The 22,794-nt window shown below is 43.3% G+C and overlaps 1 protein-coding gene across 1 annotated transcript in view; it reads right to left on the bottom strand.

Moving 5' to 3' along the window:
* Nucleotides 1–19,734, bottom strand: part of RAD54L2 (RAD54-like 2 (S. cerevisiae)) — a gene marked incomplete at its 3' end in the record, with an annotated part of 44,100 nt that extends 24,366 nt beyond the window's left edge. The window contains exon 1 of the mRNA XM_009070835.1: nucleotides 19,590–19,734. Coding sequence (XP_009069083.1) covers nucleotides 19,590–19,677 — 88 coding nt within the window. The remainder of the gene's footprint in view (nucleotides 1–19,589) is intronic.
* Between the last annotated feature and the right edge of the window lie 3,060 nt (nucleotides 19,735–22,794).

Here is a 22,794-nt window from a genome sequence, read left to right as displayed (position 1 = left end):
GGACGAGCATCCCGCCGGGAGCCCCTCGCCCCAGGGATGCACAGCCCACCGACCCGAGGAGTGTGCGACCCCGCGACTGCTCCTGCCTCAGCTGGGCTGCCACGACTGACTGAGCCACAGCCACCCGACTGAGACACCAAGGCATCTGTCGGGCTGAGCCTGCCCAGCCCCAGAGCTTGCCTGTTGCCAGGGGAAGCTTCCTCCACCTGTCAAACAGCACGTCCGTCTTCATTCTCGCTGCTGATTTATCTAGGAGTTAACCACCTCGGGTCTGTGGTTCATACCTGTCACTAACCAGACACAGAGACTGTCATGTTGGTGTAACAAATAGCACTGCTTGAAGTCTGAGTAACACATTTTTCATTTCTCTAAGTATCTGTAAAGTGATCAGTCACTGTGGGTTCAAGACACCTACGTGAAATCTGCAGCTTGCCGGTGAGGAATGGCAGACTGCCTCCATCCCCGGCCCAGGACCTGAGGATGGAGGGAAGAGATGTGAGATGAGCTCTGAAGAAAATGCCACCATCACAGACTCTGGAAGCCAGAGCACGAGGAGGAAGCCAGAGCAGGAACACACAAAAGCCAAACCCATCTTCCACACTCCTTGGGCAAGAAGTAAGTCCAAGTCAATGGAAAACTTTAAAAGATAAGTTATAAGGCAGCACTACCCTTCCTTTTTCCTTCAGAGGTCTTTCAGCATATCAGTTACTGATGAGGTTACGTTGCAGAATAAAACTCCTTTCCTGGCCTGAAGAAATCCTTCAGGAACAAAAGACAGCACAATTGAAGGGCAGGAGCAAGAAAGATACCACCCACAAACCAAAGGGAAAGGAAGCAGCCAAGAAGTGCCAAAAGGCAAGCTGGAATATCAAACAGCCAGCTTTGGTGACAGATGATATATCTTCTAACCCTGGAATTATGCAAGCAGAACCAGGCCCCAAATGCCCAAGACATCTTGTTCTGGCTGGGCCTCAACGCTGCGGACGCTGAGACCTAGGTTACATAAACACCAGAGAGCACTTACATAACTGTTGTATGGCAACAGGCTCACAGCCACTGGTACCCCATGCCCCTGGAGTGTGGCAGGTAGCTGCTCTGGCACCCAACCCCTCCAGCACCTCGCTCCCATCCCTGCACAAGCTCCGAAATGCAGCCCAGGCCAGGTGCCCATCAGGTTGTCCTCCCTCTCACAGGCCCTGCAGAGGAAGGGTTGATGGTTACTCTAGGGCACTGGGCAATCCTGTGTCCATTTCCAGCTCTGATATGCTCCAAAGAGAGTTGTGAAATTTCAAATCAAACATTTTCATAATGCTTTGAGATGGCAAGAACTGGAGAAATGCAAATGCTGCTACCTGGCATCCCTCTTCTAGATATGTAATCTAAACCACTTTTCCCAATAGAAGTCCTCGAACCTAAAAATGTAAACTGTTTCCTCCTCACATGCCCCCTCTCTTGCACAGACACTGTGGACATTAGTCAAGACAGGGAAACAAAGGCAGGAAAGGAATCACTAAGGTGGTGAGGGAAGCAGGGATGGGTCACATTTGTCCTTTAGCCAGGGGTGTGCGAGAGCAACGAGTTACATAAAACTACTGCACCAGAGTCAGGAAGTGTTTCAGGCTGGGAAGTTTTCAACAAGCTGTGCGCAGGAGGGAACTGAAACCTCCCCTTTCTGGTTATCCCAGTTAACTAGTAACCCAGAATAGAGTTTTGTCAGCCAAATTACAAAAAATTACCACCAGGATCTAAACCTCCAGTAACCAGATTTAACCATCAGACCTCATTTATTTTCACAATAATTCAAAACTTTACAAAAGACAAATATGATCTATTCTATTGAGGCAGCCAAATATTGATTTAGGTAACAAAGATAAAATTCCCCTCCCAGCTTCAGAAAATAGATGCATACGGGGGCTTGACATGTTCCCAGTACAGTGAATCCAGCTGGCTGCTACCATGACTCTTCTAGGATAAATTTCAGGGACTAAGAAAAGAGGACGAGTAGGGGAGCAAGCATTCTGCATTATGCAATGATTACATAAGCATTAGTTTACACTAGGTAGCTGGGAGTTGTGGTATTAGCTTTATACCAGCATACCCTCAGAGCAATGAGAAATAATAAAGAAGGGATTACTGCTGCCACACGCTCCCAAGGCCACCAAAACAACAAACAAACAATGAGCACCAGCTGAACTTTAATCTCTGCCTCAAGTCCTCACCATAGTTTCGCTCAGGACCTGTTAACAGGGAGGAAGAAGACAGGTGATACTTGCTCCTAATTTAAAAGACCAGCATGGGAAATAATCCCAGTGTAAAGCATCCTTCAGCATCTGAGTGCTCCTTGGCTGTTGCTTATCATGGCAGTGGTATAAGAGAGGAGGGATTTCAAAATTTTAATACTTGGCATTCATAGTCCAGTCAGCATCAAAGGAGTTCACAAGCATGACAAGCTCCTCACAGTAACCTGTGAAACACCCTCCTGTCCATCTTGCAGAGGAGGAAACTAAGGCAAAGCAATCAGGTAGGCATCAGTGCTGAGTAACTCCCAAGTTATTGGCTCCCTGTCCTATGCTCCAAGATCTCTTTTTCCTCTCCTTAAATATAGTTTCCTAATTGAAAAAAACAAAATACAGTTATGGATTTTTTTAGAACTGTAACAAAGCACAGAATTTCAGCTGCATTCCCTTTTTCTGCTTCAGTCTCTAAAATAATTTCAGAGGAATTTTTAAGGGCTCTGTTTAATGAGGGAGGCATCACTTGGGAGAAAAAATCAAATTGTTGAGTTTGAGCCTGTGTGCCACCGCATTCCACTGGCACTTCTCCCATCAACTGCAGCCAGAAAAGTGACCAAGAGCACTGGAGAAAGCTAATAAGACCAGGATGAAACACCATCACTGAAAGAACAATCTGTTTCTAGTTTGCCTGTTCAAAATATTGGTGTTGCTTTGTATGCTGCTAAAGGAGTTTGACAAAGGGCTGCAAAGCTGTTCATGGCAGACTCACACGCATTGAGGCCATAATGTCACAAGGATACCTCCATCCAAAGTACACAACACACTCCAAAAGCTAAGCCTGGAAAAGAAACAGGCACCAGTTTCTTCATAAGGTTGCTAAAATTACAATTACCTGTACAGTCAGAAAAGAAGTATATGGAGAGACAACAGGGATCTTCAAATAAGAGACATTCTTCTTGCAGGGCAACAGGGGGATAGGTAGTGACCTGCAACAAACCTTGACTTACTAGCTGGTGGATGCCACCACAAAAATAATTAAAATCCTCTCTACCTTTCCAGAAACATTTATAAAATAACAAGAAAGGGAGCACAGCACTGCATATACAGGTGCTTGCTACTTTGAAGACCCCAAAGAAGTGTCCAGGCACCTGGAGTGAGGAAAGGCCATATAAATCAGAGAGGAAAAGAAACACAAAAGCAGGGAAGAATATAACGTGTCAGTTCTGCCCTGACTCACTCAGTGACCTTGTGCAGTTTTATCATCTCTATGGGGACAAGAAGGCAAAGGAAAAGTGTGATGGAGACTCTCCTGGATCCACCAGGCAGAACACAACCTTGTTAGATCAGTTACAAAAGCTTCCTCCAAGAGAGATAATTTTCCAATGTTAGAGCAGACTGTGGTAAGCCATGCACCAGACTTTACAACTTGATGAGCAATACTGTGCAAAGAGTTCATTTGCACTCCTGCTCTCTCACATTTGTATAAAACATCCCAAAATACCTTTCCACACAAAATTTTTGGAAGGCCTGTTAACCTTGCATTCTCCCTCTATCTATGACCTACAGTCTCATTTCCAAAAGCATCTTCCCCTCCCTGACTTCTCTTTTTATACCTATTATCTAGACTAAGTTACATAAGCTACTTGTATCATCACCCAGATTCCTCATTTATCCAAACTCATTTTCTATTGTAATTCCTTTCTCAGTTCACACTCTCTCAAAATTAGCTTCTTCATCCTGCCACCACAACCAGAGAAATAAGATGGATTTTTTTTCCCCAAGAATCCACCCCTACCACTAATGGATAACAAATATTGCATGGCTTACTTCTGTAAAAACTCCTCATGATGACCACAATGCACTGCACTTCTATAATAAACCAGGAATCCAGAGGTGGGACTCCTGGGGACCATTTTTGACCAGCCTGTTATGTTCATAGCATGACTTTGGAGGTATTTGCAATGTGAACAAGGCGCAGCTTGGCACCCCCTGACTTCAAATTAAAAAGTCAAATTACAAATTTAGAAAGTTCTTCGAATCTGAACAAAGGTTTTTCTCCAACACACAACACCCTCCCACCAGCAAGCAAACTAAATGGTAGCCAATCTCAAACTGTAAACTCATGTTAGGGTTTCACCAGCATCTTCCATTTCATGGTAGGGGAAAAAGGGCCAAGTAGCTCTTAGGCACTAATTAGGGGATCTGGAGCAGGCACCAAATATCTGCTGGGTGCCCACACCGCTGCACAGTCTGCAAGTCACCAAATATTTCACTAACAAAAGAAGCTCTCAAAACTCTTATGAAGTAGAATGTTGAAGGGAAAGTATACACAAAAAGTTGAAGTGAGTGGGGGAGAGGACAGTGGATGTGAAATGACGCTGTTATTAACAACTGCCTCCTCTCTTGCTAAAAATTAGTTTTGCAGCATTACAATACAACAGCAGCAGAAACAATAACAGCCAGAGCCAGAATGTCACATCACCAAATACTTCAGAATTAAAAGTACAAAGAAAGAAAGAGCTTCCTTCTCACATCCCCTCCATCAGGCCAACAGGCACTGCAAGACTGAAAATTCAACCACTTCCATCCCTGCCTGGTAGGGCACAGCAAAACTTGAGCCCCACAGAAAAGTCTCAGTTCCCGATGCACTTTGCTAGCCACTGAGTGGGAAGCAGCAGCACAGGGTGGGAAAATGAATGGCCTGGAACAGGAAAGCGAGAGGGAAAAGAAAACAAGAGAGAAAAAAAAGAATAAAAATCAACCCACAAAAAACCCAACCTGTGTCCTACCTGGAAACTGCTGAGACTCATCCAAGAGTAACATGCTGCTGCTCAGCGCACTGAGGCAAGACCTTTGCCTGCACACTTGCCCAACGTGGCCGCACACTCTCAGCCCTTCTGCTATTCTTGTCTCAGGATCTTCAGAACAAAAGTTTCCAGTCACTCCCGACAACTCCTTATCTCTGCCCACAGCCCAGTGAGCACTAAATCCACTCTCACTGGCTGTGCAGTTCCCAGGCGGGAAATGTCCAGGGTACAGGCAGGGAAACCTGCACTGAGGGTTTCTGAAAGAAACTTTGGTAAATAGCTCCTAGTTGCTCGAATGCACCCAGCCGGTGTGACAGGGATCAGCACGCACATATCCTCCCTGCACCCAGCAGAGACGGACCAGGGTCACTGTTACATAACTAGTTAAATATGCCTCGTGTTCAGCCTAAATAAAAATTGTCACTATCTCCTCCCCTGCTTGGAGAATCAAACACAGCCCTGCCCGAGGTAGCTGCTGCTCCACTGGGACCGATGCCTGGAGCTGTGCTGTCAGGACAGTTTGGCTTCGGTAAGTGCTCCCGATCAGCAGGAGCAACCTCAGTTACGCCTGGGAAAAGAGTTTTAGAAGGGAGAAGAGGAGCGGGGAGGCTGAGTGGGTGTGTACGGGGGAGGTCTCTAGCAGAGCTGCACGCCGCCCTGCAGATCAGATCCCATTCACTCAGCCCGTGATCCAGTTCAACTAGTGGCAGAGCCCAAGACCGAGAATAAAATAAAAATCCTTACATAACCATTCAGGCTCCGGTGGGGCCCTACGCAAGGGGAATCCCAACAGACAACAGGACGCTCGGAACAGGGGACGCACAGGACCAGAACCTGCTTCCAAGTTTCACAGCACAAAAGGAAAAGAGGCTGGGAATAAGATACAAAAAGAAGTACATCCTTTCTGGCCTTGAAAACAGTCGTGATATTATGAACTATTAGCATGATGCCTGCACATTTCCAAGAAACCTGGACAACCAAGACTGAAACCTGAGCAATTCGATGGAGCTGGTAACCTGTTTGCACAGTAACAGGGGAAAGAGCATACTGTTCACATCCATAACTCAGCAGCTACTACAGCACTGTGAGTTGCAGAAGGTTCTCGGTGCAGCAAATGGACTATGAATGAGATTTTCCAGTTTTTAGAAAACAGCCTGTCAGAATTTGTGGAGTGCAAGCTTACTCTAAGTGTGCCTTTGTCCCCATCATCCATCTGCACCATGACAGGCACAGAAGAGAATAATTACAAGAGAAAACGAGTACATTAAAGGCTAACCAGGATGTCTAACCTTCTTCAGTGTTACAGAAACTTCCTCCATGCCTGCCTGATCCCCTTCCCAAGCATATCCACTGCCAGTAACAAACAGCAAACCTGGGCTGACAAATATTGTCCATGTACTGAAGTCGGCTCCTTACTGAAACAACTGGTGAGTGAGTGTTGGGAAAACCAGGGTGGGCACAAGAAACCCAAAGCAGGCTGTGTCCAAATAGCACTGGCACAGAGCTGCAGGACTTCAGGACAATGTGCTGCACTCATAGCAGCAAAGATTGATCTAAAGGTCTGCAAGCACAGCCAGCACAGAGCCTGGTTACCCTTTGTGTGACTCCAGCCATTTTTATTTGACCTTTCATTTGAGGGTGGCAGGGTGCAGTGAATGCTTGCGACCATCAAAATATCCTCATTGCTCACGGTACATCAACTTTGAAGCAAATCCAAAGTGGTTTTTCATAATTAGAGCTATATAAATTTTACCAAGAAAAAGATGAACCATATTAGAATTGAGACACCCAGTAACAAGACAGCCTTTCACCTGTGTCACAGATTCAAACAGCCTGGCTGGTACACAAGAACATACAGTGTTTATCAGGCCGGGGACAAATATATTAAGTACATAGCCAAGGATCTTGCAACAGGCCTTATAAGGACTTTACTGTAGAGTTGGAGTAAATAAGCAAACATGACCTCAGCATCTGACCTAACAAATTTATGAAACTGGGAAGTAAGATTCAAAAACATGTATTTGTGTAAATAAAACTGGGTACCTTCCAAGGCATGCTGCGTTGGTTTTGGCTGGGAGAGAGTTAATTTTCTTCATAGCAGCTAGTATGGGGCTGTGTTTTGGATCTGTGTGAGAAACAGTGTTGATAATACAGAGATGTTTTTGTTATTGGTAATCAGTGCTTACAGAGAGTCAAGGCCTTTTCTGCCCCTCACCCCACTCCACCAGTGAGCAGGCTAGGGGGTGCACAAAGAGTTAGGAGGGGACACAACTGGGACAGCTGACCCCAGCTGACCCAGGGAATATCCCAGACCACATGGTGTCATGCTCAGCATATAGAGCTGGGGAAAGGAGGAGGAGGAGGGAATGTTCAGAATGATGATGTTTGTCTTCCCAAGTCACTATCACTGTGGTGGAGCTCACCTTTCCTGGGGATGGCTGAACACCTGCCTGGCATGGGAAATGGGGAACGAATTCCTTCTTTTGCCTTGCTTGTGCAGACAGCATTTGCTTTACCTGTTAAACTCTCTTTATCTCAACCCACAAGTTTTGTCACTTTTACCCTTCTAATTCTCTCCCCCATTCCACTGGGGGCAAGTGAGTGAGTGGCTGTGTGGGGTTCCATTGCCACCTGGGGTTAAACCATAACACATGTTTATTACAGCAGACACGCATGAGGAAAATGGAAGTTCAATACACTGGAGGAAACAAGCAACCTATACCTGTCCTTCTGCATAAAGCAATAAAAAGGGAATTTCCTTCTTCACCTTAGTGCGCAAAGGAGTTTTTCTAGTTCTTCTATTCACAACAGCCAACTGGTGAGCCATCAATCTTAGTCAGGATAAATACATATTCACACAGCCGAAAGTTAGATCTGCCAAAAACAGTTTATAAAATGATCTCCTCATGGAAGGTAATCTTGTTATAGATAAACCCATTTACTGAATAGCTTTTCTGTGAGGGCAATCTTACCAGCAAGAAAGAATGTTCTCCCTCCCCTACAGGGTCTGAAATCTTACCCAGCTGTCATACCTCACCTACCTCATGACTGAACCACAAGCTCTTTGCAATTGTACAACTGTGCTATACACCACAAAAGCCTTCTCAAGAAACTGTTGTCACCTGAGAGGTTCCTTTGCAATCAACTGAGGAGATTCCTCTGTTAAAAAAAAAATCACCAAGAAGTTTGTATTTTCATAGAATATCAAGATAAAGGTCTTTCAGAACATGTTTTTTATTCAACTGACAAGTCTATTCAGCAGCAATGTCAGCAACCCTGAACACTGCAAATTCACAAGGGTTAAGACCCACACCTAAACCTGCCTACACACACAAGAAGCTCAACCATACAGTTTTTCAGGAAAGTAGTTCCTGTGTATAGCAGAGAACACTGGTCAGAGGTGTCAAACTAAACTCTATACAACTAAACAAGCTTCAACAAAACAAGTGATTCTCCTTCTGCATCTCTTCAAGATGAAGTAGCTCTTTCCCCACCCCAATGCCTGTTGCCCACCTGAAGCCTGTTCCCTCAACCCACTGCTTCCTTATCGAGCTCTGCAGGCCGAGCAGCTCCAGGATTGCTCAACACAGCCCTGATCCAAGCTACCAAGAGCATTTGGATGAAAAGCACTGGATCTGTAATCACCATGCGCTCGGTCCCCGCAAGCTTCAGTATTCTGTTCTCTCCAATGACTGTCCTGTGTGCTGTTCACCCTCATCACTGCCCTGCAGAGCAAGGACCTTCCTTGCCCATCCTCAACTGCACCGTGTGGGCTGTGCAGTCTCTTCCCCATCCCACAGCTTTCCCACAGGCATACTCCACCAGCTCCTTCTGCACACCCTACTGACTTCCAATGAGTAGAGAAGCTGCCTACAAATCCAAATTGTTTCTAAGTTATTCAACACAAACTAGGCTTGACAGCCACATTTCACTCTTGATTATCAGCTGCTAGTATCATGCACACGTATCATTAAGGCCACTTTCCTTGTTCTATTTTCCATGTAGTTTTAGCAACATGGAAAACACACACGATCATCAGGTTTGAGTTGGTTATGGTATAAGGTGGTGTTTATCCACCTAAAATGGTTCAGACAGAACACACTTGAACTCCCCAACACTGTGTTGGCAACTGAGTATCGCTGGGCTTCGAAAACCATTTGCTTTTTAAACAAACACTGCACTGTAAACAAAAACTCTTTTTGATAAGATCTAAACCAACCACAGGAAACCAGAGAAGTTTTTCCATTGACTTTAGTGAGTTTTGGACTGAACCATAAGGCATAAAACTTGATAAATCTGTTTCTTCTCATTTTATTTGTATTCATATAAATCTTGGATTATTTTCTTTCCCCCACTCATCTAAATCATAGAGGAGGTGTGAGAAGTTGTACATAATGTAACAAAAATCTAATCACACAAAATACAGTAGTGATGAAATGCAGTGCCTCCTCCCAAGTGCTTTTCAGGCTGTCACTGTGGCATAACACTGCTTGAGACTCCAGACCCAGACTTTAAAAGGTTGTTTAAATGTCCTGAAGAAACCAAGCTCGTATTAGACATGATGCAATGATTTTAAATTGGAGAAGTTATACCATAGATATTTATAATCTTAAAGCTAAATTCACTGAGTTAGAATCCCAGTTATATTCAAAAAAGCTGATTCCTCATCTCTTCCTATAACTTGCTACATTTCTGTTGCTGAAGATGACACAACATATTTGTGCACCACAGAAGAGTGATTTTGTACAACTTTAATTTCATTCCACTTTTCATCTGTGTACAAATGTGACAAATCACAAGCTAAGAGTACACAAAAGGGCCATTTTAAAATTGCTTCTACATAAGTTTTAATTGCAAAATCTGCTTGGACAGAGATTTAAACTAGAAGTTTCTCTTCACCTAGCCCAAAAAGATTTTATCTTGTAGCTTTCTTCTGTCTCATTCCTATTTGCATATTTTCAAGTGAAAATAAAGCATTCTGACTCCTACTTAGAATTTTTTGAGACTGAGTCAGTGAACTACATGTTGAAGAAAATGTGAATAAGATTTTCAACATCTGTAGTACAAACTACTGTTAATAAAATACACTTTGATCCAAATGATGAGCCACACTCTTCTGAAAGTTCAGTGTTGCACTTTTTATAAAGTCTAAGCAAGAAATTAAAAAGATAAAGGAAATAACTGTGATGTGATATTGTGTTTTAAAATCTGAGGAATACTTCTAATTTAATTAACAGTTCCTTCTTTCCTTGTAAACTTCCATTATTTAATATTTTACCTGTACAACATACAGCTACATGCACATTTTATTTAACCAGTCATTAAAACCAGCACAATACCACATAAATCAGGGAAAAATGAAAATAAAGATCCCTTGCATGGTTTAAAACTCTGATGAAAATCAGAGAAGCATTTCACCTAGTACATTTGAACATAAAAGAGGCACTGCCTAAAACGTAAAGCAGAGGATTTTCACTTTGGCTTCTTCACACTTAACAGGTGACCTTGGCAGAGACTTTGCCACTCCTTACCTGTTCAAGAGGGAAAATACCACATTACAAATTTGCTAATTAGTTTCCATGTGATTTCCTCACTGTTCCAGACCTCCCAGATGAGGGAATACAGTACCTATTCTCAATGACTAGGTGTGGCACAGAGCTGAAGACTGGAAACATATATGGGGGAAAAGGTACCAAACACAACAGAGAAGCAGCTGTGACTGTCCTTTGTTAGAGATTGTCTGGCTGCTTTGTGACAAGAGAAAAGCAAGGTTTTGGCCAATAAAGTACAATGCCTATATCCTGCAAAGCCTGTCAGAAAAGCAGAAAGAAACAAGATACTTCTCTTCATAGAAGACTTGGAGCAATTCTTTGTTCAGCTAATAACTGCTCGCTCACTGACTGTGCTCCACATGTCTTCATGCCACTCTCACATTTGTGGCAGCTTTAAGAGAAGAGATTAAAAAAAGGTAAAAAACACATTTGAAAAAACCCATATATACATATATAGAGAGTGCACATCCATGGATGTGGGCTGCTCTGGAACTGCATAGAAGGATTTGTTTTGTATTCCATCATACGCAATAGATCAAAGGGAAGAAGGAAGAAAAGAGGGGGAAAAAAATCAGTGTAGCTAGTTATAACACTACATCATTTCATGGGATCTGCCAGTCCCTACACCCAACCAGTAGGACTGAGGGAAGCAGAGCTCTGGTGTCATCACCTCCTTTTAAAGAAGTAAAGCAAGTCATTACTCCAGGTTATATAACACTTCAACTACGCCAGACTTTGTGCCACCCTCTCGAAAAGGAAGCCACTGTCAGAGAGCCTGGGAGGCAGGCAGAGGAGTCACCAACGTTTTCTCCCAGAGCTTCCCCCTGCTCAGGGTAAGCAGAGCAGACCAGAACAGAGTCCACACTTTTGGACACAGCAGGCAGGCAGCGAAAGGCTCAGCGACTGACCTGCAACATCGTCAGTCTGCAATCCCCTGCAGAGGGGGTTAGGGGGACAGCATCCTCAGGATCTCATCCTTCCTTCCCACAGCAGCCCTCAAGCCACACCTCACCCTGCTGAGAATAACCTAGTTCTCAGCGTTCGTTAAAATGCTGGAATCAGTCAATAGACACCCCCAGACCTCAGGCACTGCTCCTCCCACACTCCTCCCCATTGCTCTTACCGTCCCCTATTCCTCCCAGATTTATTGGTAAACAACCTGTAGACAAGGGACCTCTACCACCCTCTGACAATAGAAACTGCCCCAACACAAAGTGCCCAGCAAGGCAATCTGCAGGTTCGGGATGGGCAGAAGGGGAGCTGACAAAGCATCCAGCGCTGGCTGCTCCCAGCAAAGCTCCCAGGAGGATTTTTATTTAATGTCGCCATTCAGTGAGCCCAGTAAATCCAGTTCCAGGGAGCTGGGTGTCTGCCACGGGGGCTGCATGGGCATCAGCAGCTCCCATACAGTGTGCTGAAGACACAGACTCTGGTTAGAAGGGCAGGTCCAAGCCCCTCAGACTGCACACAGAAACACCATTTGTCCTGACAGTCAGACTGTGCTATTAGGAAACTGCCAGAATAAGAATAACGGGGAAAATATGCAGCCTGCTGTAAGGAAGCAGAGTTCCCATAGAATCAGTGCAGCTTTTGCCTCAATGGGAGGCAAACTTTTTCTGCAAATTCAGTGTAACCTTTCTGCATTACTCAGTAACCAGGATTGCTGTAACTGCGACTGCTAGCATACAGTGTCTTTTCACCATTGATACTAACTACATCTTTTGTATTTTATTCAGCTGGACTGTGGAAACATAGAAGCCAGCCAGTTCCTTACTTTCCCGGTCTTGGGAAACCAACACAAGTCTCAAATGTAACGTTTGTGGACACAGAGAGCACATGCTTAACAGACACGAAGCCACGTGGGAGATGCTCTTACCACCTTTGGGAACTGGGAAAACAATAAAAACCCCTCAACTTCTTAGTTACAGCAAATCACCTGAGAGATGCATCCAATATCTGCAGTTAGACGCAGGCTTGCCAACCAAGTTACACACAATCAGCTGCCTTGAGGCTGAGCCTCACAGTCTGCACCCCTATGATAAAGCACATTTAAACACACTGATCCATCAAGATCATTTTCTAAGGTAATGCAGTTTCCTACAAGAATTAGATAAAGTTTAAACACATGCCAACATGCAGGATATTCATCCACAAGTAAATTCTTTTACAAATTCTTTTGTACCTCTATGATACCACACAGCCATCCTCCTTGCATGCAATTATTGGTTTGGAAGACAGTAACATGAGTCACACACAGAATATTCTGAGCTGGAAGGGGCCCACTAGGATCATTGAAGTCCAACTCCTGGCCCTGCACAGGACAACCCCAATAAATCCACCATGTGCCTGAGAGCATTGTCTGAATGCTTCTCAAGCTCTGTCAGATTTGGGGCTGTGACCACTGCCCTGGGGAGCTGTTCCAGTGCCCAAACACCTCTGGGGGAAAGAACCTTTTCCTATTACCCAACCTAACCTCCTCTGGCACAGCTTCATGCCATTCCTTTGGGTCCTGTCACTGGTCACCAGAGAGCAGAGATCAGTGCTGCCCCTCTATTTCCCCTCGTGAGGAAGTTGTATACAGGGATGAGGTCTCCCCTCAGTCTCCTCTTCTCCAGGCTGAACAGACCAAATCACCTCAGTTGCTTCTTGTATGGCTTCCCCTCTAGACCCTTCACCATCCCCATAGCCCATAGTCTACAAGAAGTTACTACAAGCATTAAACTCTACCTGGCTGTTTAGGAACAGCAATGTGCACAGCAGTACTTACTAAGTACTAAGGCTTACTAAGACCAGAGACATTGCACAGGCAACAAACTTATATTTGAGCAGAAGTTTGCTTCCCTCAGGATATGCCCTTGTAGCTTCCTTGGGAACAGTACTGGTGGGCTCTAGAGGGACATGCATTCAGTCATGAGTAACCAGAATAAAATAATCTAGATAGGGAAGTCCATTGAGCAAGAAAAAATGGACCACTCTTCCCTTTTCCCCAAGAAATCTACCTTGCACTCTGCAAACAGCGACTTGCAGATCAAATTACAGGATTATGATTTATGGGCACCCATCACTCTGGCATAGGCACATACAGAATACAGCATAGCTGAAAATTAAATCCACCCTCTCCATTATCTTCAGTGCTTTTATAGATTTAGGAAAGTCCTGACTTTTGCTTCTTTCCACACCTTTTGCTCCAACACATCCACTTTCAACCAACAAAAAGAGCCTGCTCTCCACTCCAAGCTTACTCCAATGGGGCCTATATCTTTCATTAACCACCAGCCCCCAGCTGAACAAGGACAGGAGATCAAAACACACATGTCACCAGGTTGAGACAGAAAGCAAGCAGCAATCAAGTCCACTGTGCCATGTACTGCAACAGATGGAAGCATCTCATTACAGGGTTCTTCAAAGAGCAGCTCTGGTCTGAGGCTGCCTTGACATTGGGGTGCCCATCTGCCCTTGTGTCACAAAAAGACACAGCTGTGAAAGGCTGCTTTCTAAAAGGAGTGTAGAGATTAAAGAAGTATGTAATTGCACCTCCTCTTCTTAAGGAACACATTCCATTTTCTAGCAGAAAGGGAGGACAACCTAAACCCAGTGTTTCCAGATAGAAAATGGTGTGCAGACTGGTCAAAAGTAGAAGGCAAAAACACTTCAGGTTGCTGGGACAAATCTGCATTTACCAATACAAGCAGGACCATCCAATTCATAAAAAGTGCAGGTAAATTACTTTCTAACAGTACCTCCTTTTTTTTTCTTCTTTATTCCTCCAGCAATTTGGGCCTTTCTAAATCTGGATATAAAATGGTATTGAACAGGATACCATTTAGCAGAGTATTGTTCAGGAGACTGTCCTCACACTCTGCCCCTCTCAGTTTCATACAGGTGAGTATAACATGACCTAATTTATATGAATAACTTCTGATGAAAAGCAAAAACTCATGTATTTGAGCAGGACAAGCCTGTGAAATTAACAGATTTATACCACAGACATGCCCCTCTTCCCCTGCAAGGACAGCAATTTGCTCTATTCCCAGCCACACACATCCAGCTGGGGACACATCTCACAGTTTTGTTTCATTCCAGCACTTTGTTGGGGAGAAGAAAAGGCAGAATGATTTGGGGTGGGAAGCACATGAATAACACTATCTCCAAACTGAGCAGCAGATCTCTGTACCTCAAGGATGCATTCATGTACCATTCAAAGAAATATTAACCCACACTTCCGCATAACTTTACAGATTTCTGATGTAGTTTCAGCTTAAATAACTCCAGGTACTAATGAACTTTATAGTAAGTATGGTGTTAACTACTGATTTTGCCCATCAGGTTAGACAAGGAAATTATCCAGGTGGTTACAGACTGATTTCAGTGTAATTGCACCCCTTGCTGTACACACCATGATGACCCACAAAGAGCCACAAAGGAACATCACATTAAACAATGACAATTTTTTTCCCCAACCACCAAGTGAAAATTGTAAGCAAAGCTGATCTAGCAGGACCCCTTTAAACAAATAGGCTTTCCTCTAGTGAGGATTCAAGGAAAGCAAGATCTTCTCACAGCTGGATCAGCAGTGGCTGCCTTCTGAAGTCAAGAACTCTGGCCTTGGTATCTTGGGAAACTCCAAACTACATACCAAGTGGCACACTCAAGTTCAAGCAAAAAGCAGATAGTAAAATACATTGTGGACCATGTTCCAGAAAGGAAAGGTAACTGAATCTGTCATGATACCATCAAATGTCATAACCAGGAATAAGCACAGTCTTAAGAGGCTAGGGTGAGGTCTCTCTTCCCCCTCACTCACCTCATGCACCAATCTCTCACAGGTTCTGAGACTTGGCCCTGATGCTGTCACCGTACTAAGGAGCTGCAGTGCAGAAGAGCACAGACATCTGCATGTCCTCCTCTCCTGGGACTTGTTGTTCTGTACCACCAACCAACTGTGCTGCTCATTCACTCCTCTACATGTCCATATGTCTATAGAAACCCCACACACACGAGTTTTGGTTTGCTCCATCACTTTTTCAGGGAGCAGGAGGAGCAGTATGAGTCTGAGGTGGGAAGAGGGAGCACAGACTGCCTCCATCCCTCCTGCTCTCCACTAGTCAAAACCGAGATGCCACAGAGCTAGCACAGCCCCAGCCCTGTGAAAAGAAAGAGCAGATGGGAAAGAAGAAAACAGACAAAATGGACAACACAGGGGAAAAGACAAGGCCAATTCTGTGGAGTTTGTCATATCACAACAGCAGCATCTAATACACTATTATTTGGTGTACAGTAAGCACTGCAGTGCTACTGTGGTACTGCAAAATTTTCCATTACTATAGCCAAGGAGTACTGATTCCCAGCCCTGCCTGCTGTACCAGGTGCTCTGTACTGCAAACACAACTAGCAGCCTTTGAGGACAGTGGCTGAATGCCTGTGCTCATTAAGGCATCTTTCAGAGAACTAACAACCACTTTTACCCCTAAACTACACTTTACAAAAAGTGTTTAACCCATATACTCAGAGGTAAGACAACAAGCAATTTGCCATCACTATTAATAGCAGAATTACAGCAATATATACGAGTAAGAGATAATGAACTCCAGAGACTTCAATCAGAATAATCCAAAGACATTCAGAAAGTGGAAAAACAGAGCACTACAGTGGGATTTATTCAAACACTCAACAGCTTTCCTCGGGAAAGCTCTAAGGTATGAACAGACCTTGCATTTGAAAGGATCTGTAAAATCCATATTGAAGGTTTGTTTCCTCTTTGCTTGAATTAGCTTTTATTCCTATACAGTTCTACACAGCCCTGAGCAACTATCACGATCAGAGAAAGAGTGAAAGGACTTGAAACAGCCCTTTATCTCCACAGTCATCAGTACATCACATTTCTAGTGAAAAAGATTTAGGGAGTTAACAAGAAAGTTCTTAGCAGTCACGCACTGCTATCACAAAATCAAACACGATAAAACAAGTGCTGCTACCCACAAGTGATGAGAAAACAGATGAAGTGGGCAGGGATGACAAGGCTGGAAAAGCAGTGGAAGCCTCTGGCTAGGATTGAAGCATGCTGCTACGATGGGTGTGCAGTCTGGCAGCCACTGGGAAGGGGCTGTACGTGTCAGGGTAGGTATGTTCTGGCAGAAGCACTACAGAAAAGAATAGACTAAAGCTGTAAGAACACCTACACACGATGCTAAGGTTCATTAACTGATCACCACTGAAGAAACATATAAAGGACGTAAGCTATGTAGTTATTAGCTCTCACTCAGAAATATCCAGAAAACTAGCCTTCCTTGCTCTTTTTCTTCCTTGAGTGCAGGGGGAGTAGGTTTGAGAACTGCTTCAAAGACTGAAAGCTTGTACCATACAAGTCCAAACTAAACTCTAACCATCTGAGGGACAGACTATACTAAATACAAACAAAACCGAGCAAAAATTAGAAAAACTGCACCAAAATTGAAGAGAGCACTCAATTACCAGAATGTAAAAAGAACTCCAAGAAAATTACAGAACTGAAACCACCACAAATATTAATTCCACACACAACACAACTAAAAGACAGAAACAGGTTAAATGTGCAAAACACAAGTCACTGCCAGATCTGAGATAAGACTGTCCACCATCAACAGGTATGGACAACATTACACTAACCCTGGAAGATTCTTAAATCATTTGAGTCACCATCAAGACACAGAAATCCTAAAACAAAGCCACTATTTTGCAAGCAAACAACAAAAATGTAAGTTTTATAATTGTTATAATCCCTATTACTTAAAACAAGTAATTGGTTTCTGTTTGGAGAAAATGGATGTGCACAGCCTGTTGTCCTTTCAAGGAAATAACTGTGAAATATTAATAATCCTTTAAATCTTGCAGTGCTAGAAACATGCAAGAGCCCATCCACAAGAGAAAGATCCCCTGAGGATCCCCAATGGGATTAGAAAAACCACAATACCAGGAGGGGAGAATAGCACAGTTGGGAATAGGGAGAACTAAGTTTTAACAGAAATTATTAAAATTAAGCTTTTAAAAAGCTTCATAATAGGAACACTAGAGCACTGTATCCCTTCTTGTGAATAAAAGTAACTGTCTGTTCCCAAGATGACTTTTATGAATGAGGTTAATCTACAATGAGACAGGACTACAAACATCAGATGGGCAAAATAAAGTGATCCTCTTCATTCTTGAATTGGTTATATTTCGTAAGACAAAAAGGAGGAGCGTGGTTTTACGTTAGATCCAAGGTAATATAAATGCCAAATGACATTTCTGAGGCAGTAGGTAGCTGTGAGGAGATATCAGGAAAAGCAGACTGGACACACCCCCCAGAGGAAAATAATTATACATCTAAGCACCCAGAAAGCATCCAGACACAATTGCAGCTGAACAATTTGAAATCTCACAAGGCAATCCAGCTCTTCTCAGACTGTGTAAGAGTTTTTCCTGTACCTAATGAACAATTATAAAAACTTTTAATGTTTGGTTTTATGTAAACTGTCTTTTTACTCTTCTCCATTATTTTCTACATTTGTTAAAATTTATGCTTCATTAGTCACTATAGAAATATAAAGCATAATCATGTTTCCAGTGTTTTAAGATGAAAACAAACAGCTGCCATCAGTGGTTAACAATGTTCTGAGATACCTCCATTAGTCCTGTTTGCTTTGGAAACAATAATCCTGACAAACAGCCGTGAGTATTCACCCTCAATAATACAGATGCTGATCATAAAGAACACAGGTCTACGGTAAAATAACCATGAGAAATAACCCACTTGGACAGTACATACAGCCGTTCCCCTCTATTTATAAAAGTTTGGCTATCATATCATACTTCCTACTGCTCCACTGGGAGCAAGTTGCTGTGAACAAAGTGACAAGACCACTGCCAGTCTGAGACAAAGTAATCTGTGGCCCTGTAGCTCTATCTCTATTGGCATTGGGAGTTCCCTGCTACTTTCCCACTACAAAAAGCCATCACATGAATAAAAACAGAGGAATAGAATTCATTTATGCAAACATTTTACAAGCCTTTTAAATCAAAACAGCATCTTCAAGTAGCACATGGCTGAAAGAATACAAAACCTGAACAAACAACACTGGAGGACAGCAAGGTACTTTGAAGCCAAAAATACTTAGAAACAAGAAGAAAACTATCTGTCTTTAACACACTCTATGGTAAGAAAAGGAAAACTACTCTCAGTAGGTTTAAATAGGTGTATTCAAAAATCTGTACACCCTTTGAAATTATTAAAAAAATCAGAATTTTAAAGGAAGCAAAGAGCAACCCCTTGGGCTCTGAACTACAGTTTTATGATACAAAGAGTTTGATGACAAACTCAGCATAGGCAATTCCCACCTGAGCCATGCACTCCTGTCTATGTGTCCTAGAACATCAGCCCTTCTGCTGGACTAATAAATATATTTCTGGGATCATGCCATGACCCAGAACAGTTACCTAATCTTGCTTAAATGCAACCTGCACAGCACAGGCCCACAAACAGCTGTACTGGTCCTGACTTGAATTGGTCCTCTCCTGAAGAGGAGAGTTGGGCAGTTACAAGTAGGTGAGAAGGTGTCAGAAAAGAACATTTTCCAGTTGTCAAAGATGATTATTGTAAATGAGCAAAAATTGCCCACAGTGTCCATTAAATTGTTTACCTGTGGGCAAACCAGTGATGTAAATTTATTTATTTTCACCTGATTTTTTTAATAATACAAGAGATTGTAAATTGATTTTAATCTTTCTATAATTGCTTGCCCAAAATTTCAAGCTATTGTAAGAATTCTATCCTACCTACATTTCATGCTTGTGGCTTGTTTTCATGATGGAAAGTTTTTTCATTAGGAGTCCAAATTTAACCTACATTAAATCCATATTTAAACTAAACACCCACATAAGCACTTCTCCCTACCAAGAGCTGGACAAATCCTAACCCATATGGAATCTATCAAGGGGTCACTCACCAAAATCAGTAATGCCACACAACCTCATTCACTCACCAGTCTCATCAAGTAAGTCCTCCTCGTCATCCCCATCATTGTCCTCCTCCATCGCCTCCTCCTCATCTTCCTCCTCCTCCTCTTCCATATCCTCCTGCTCCAAGTCCGGGTCCAGGTCCGGATCACTCCCTGAGATTGACTCGTCTGACATGATTCCCAGTGGTGCTCCTTGTGCATTACCTGCTCATGTCCTACCGTGAGGCAGCCCTGCAAGAAAAGCAAAGAGGTCCATGATTCCAGCAAATCCCAACTTTTGAACCTCAAGACTCAAAATCAGAGCAGGATTACTGCACATAAAAACACAAATCTGCCATCAGCCTTTTAAATAATAGTTACATCAGACAGTAGACAAAATCCTGTGTACGAAATGGATGCCATAAGCAATGTATCATGATGACACAGGACCAGCACTGGAGAATCAGTATCAGAACCAATAGATTAACTAATCACTGAAAAACCACATCTTTATTGGTATTCTTGACACATGCACAGCAGAAAGATTCCTAGTATCAAGGCAAAGGTAAATAAATTATGTGAACAATTTCAGAACACTACCATCCATGCACAAAGCACAGACAACAGCATCAGTCTCAGAATCCCACAGGGATACCTGTTACCCTGACCCCTGAGGACACAAACTGCCCTCCTGCCTCAGCTGTGCCCACTGTGAAGGTCACACAGCTCCTCATCACAGCCTGGCTGAACACTCTGTTCCAACCAATACAAACAGTTGTTACCTTAATAATTCGGACAGAAAACAACAAAGATCCAGTTTCTAAAGGCTGAAGGTCCTTTTGTAAAACAGGGTAAGAAGGAAAGTAAACACAGGGGAAGGATGAATCAGAGAATCTGCATTTCCCTTCTCTCAAGGACAAGAACTGGAGCTGTGCAGGACTCCTCTGTTATGCTACTCCACTGCCTCACAGCAGAAATCGTGGTACAACACCAACAATAAAGCCTGAAGAGAGGACAAGAGCAATCACAAAGCCACAAGTTTATCTGTTCAGATCACACACTGTCACTTCTGGACAGTGATGGACACTCCTGGGTACTCCTCTTCATGCACAGAATGATCCTAAAGGAGCTGTGTAAGATGGATGAAAAGAAACACAACCAAGAAAGGAAGATAAAGAAGGCATCTAGATCTCAAGGAACATAAGACAAAGGATGTATTGAAAAATCAAGCTGCAGAAGAATTACTACCCTCAGGTTCCCCACAAAGCTTTAAAGATGAGGGAAGCATCTCCTTGTCACTCACTTCCCACTGCCCCCTACTTACAACACATTTCCAGTGGAAGCTAAAAAATGTTTGAGAACTAATCAACCACTTATAAAAAAACCCAAAAACCCCATGAAAATTCTAAGCAGATAAGGCAGTTCGCATATCTATAAACACTTCAAGAGACAAAAATTTTGTTTTCAGCTGTGTTTCAGCAGTTACTACATGAGCTCAGAAACCTAAAGGTTAAAGACACAAGTCAACACTCCTGTAGCAGGGCTGAAAATCTAACTGTCAAGTATGCTGAATTATTCCAGCTGAAGTCATCAGTTCCTGCTCTGCTCCTCTCAGCTCCTCTATAACACAGAATAGTGTCTTAAAGTAAACACAAGGGAAGAGCAGGCTTTGTGGAGATTGCTATTGGAATAGGAAACCTTTCACCACTTGGTCCCAGGAGCACTTTACCACCAGGCACAGACAACTCAAGTCCCTACACTATTATATGTGTCCCACAAAATAAGTTGGCTCAGTCACGTAGATGGAAGAAAAGGCCAAAATCTGAATTTGCTCAAGTGGAACTGTGCCCGTTTACACAAGCCAAAGATATTAATTCAGCTTCTGTGGTCTACTGCTAGGCAGGTACAAGCCCTGCTGCTGTCAGGCTGCTGCACTGACCTCCAGCATCACTTGCTTTCTGACATCTTGTGACTTCAGCCAAGGGCTGCAGACAAAAAGCCATCTATGATCAGAAGTCTTCCCTGACAAACGTTGCGCTAAAGTCTGTGTGTATTACGAAACAGTGCCTTATTTTTTCTTTTAAGTAGCAGCAATGTTCCTTTCCAGCTGATAGTGAGCCCTAATGAAAACAAATGTTTTCCTCTTTACAGGCTATACTCAAATCCGCAACTGCAAACCTGCATGTTTCCTTACATTTCAGGAGAAGATGGTCAGTATGGTCACCTTTGTGAGTCTCTGCTGGTCATCTGGGATTTCAGGGGGATTTATTTATTTCCACATTGCCCAAACTGTACTATAAACCACCTTGAAACCATATCAGTAAAAGCATATTTTAAAATTTCTATGTTTTACTATCCCAGCAAACTAATGAACACCAAAACAAAACCCAAACAGAGAAAAACAAACACTACTATCATGGCAGGAATGAATTCTCATTTACAAACAGAAAAAGCAGAAGTGTTGTAATGCACTAAATGCTACAGGTCAAAGAATGACACATGATACAGTTTCCTCTGTCAGTATCCTCCTGTGTGTCATCCTCTCATGTTTCATCATTTGTCACAGAACCTTAAAAAAACCACCAACAAGCTAAAACACAAAACACTTTCTGAAAATTGTTTAAAGGTAAGGATAGGTCCTTGTATGTCCATAAATAAAATCAAACCCAGTGGAGAGCAGCTCTCTCTCAGAGTGGCATACCAAAGGGCTCGAATCTAAGCTTTATTTTTGTTTAGCAGTAAGTACACGTTCTGTGTAAGCCAACTCTGACACTGGCTCAGCAGCCCCTGCCATATGCAGGAGAGTTAAAACAGAAGCTTTTGAAAAAACTTAATTAAATCTTTCAGAGCTGGGTGGAACAAAGACAGTTAACTCCTCTGTGCCTACTGTCATGCTGCTGTCTGTCTTCCTCCCCCCCATCCTCCTCCTGGGCTCTGGCAGCTCCCAAACCACTCTCCATGGCATAAGCCCTGGTCTCAGAAGGGCTCCCACCCTACCTGGTGGCACTGGGACACGGCAGGGACACGGCCCAGTGGGCAGGTATGTGTTACACAGCCGTGAGACTGCCCTCGTTTCTCACACGGATCTGACCCAGTTCGGAGCCTTCCACCCAGGGGAATTACACAACAGGGCCAGATTGGAGCTGCTGCTACTGTTTTATGGCTGAGTTATTCCAACCTGCCCCATCTCCTGCCTGTGTGCACACAGCCACACTGTGCTCAACGTTTCATCACTGTAGGAAGGCCACTT

The sequence above is a fragment of the Acanthisitta chloris genome, unplaced genomic scaffold, assembly GCF_000695815.1.
Source record: "Acanthisitta chloris isolate BGI_N310 unplaced genomic scaffold, ASM69581v1 scaffold4063, whole genome shotgun sequence".
NCBI lineage: Eukaryota > Metazoa > Chordata > Aves > Passeriformes > Acanthisittidae > Acanthisitta > Acanthisitta chloris.
Note: the sequence above shows the minus strand (reverse complement) of the source record. Positions and strands in the feature narration are given on the sequence as shown.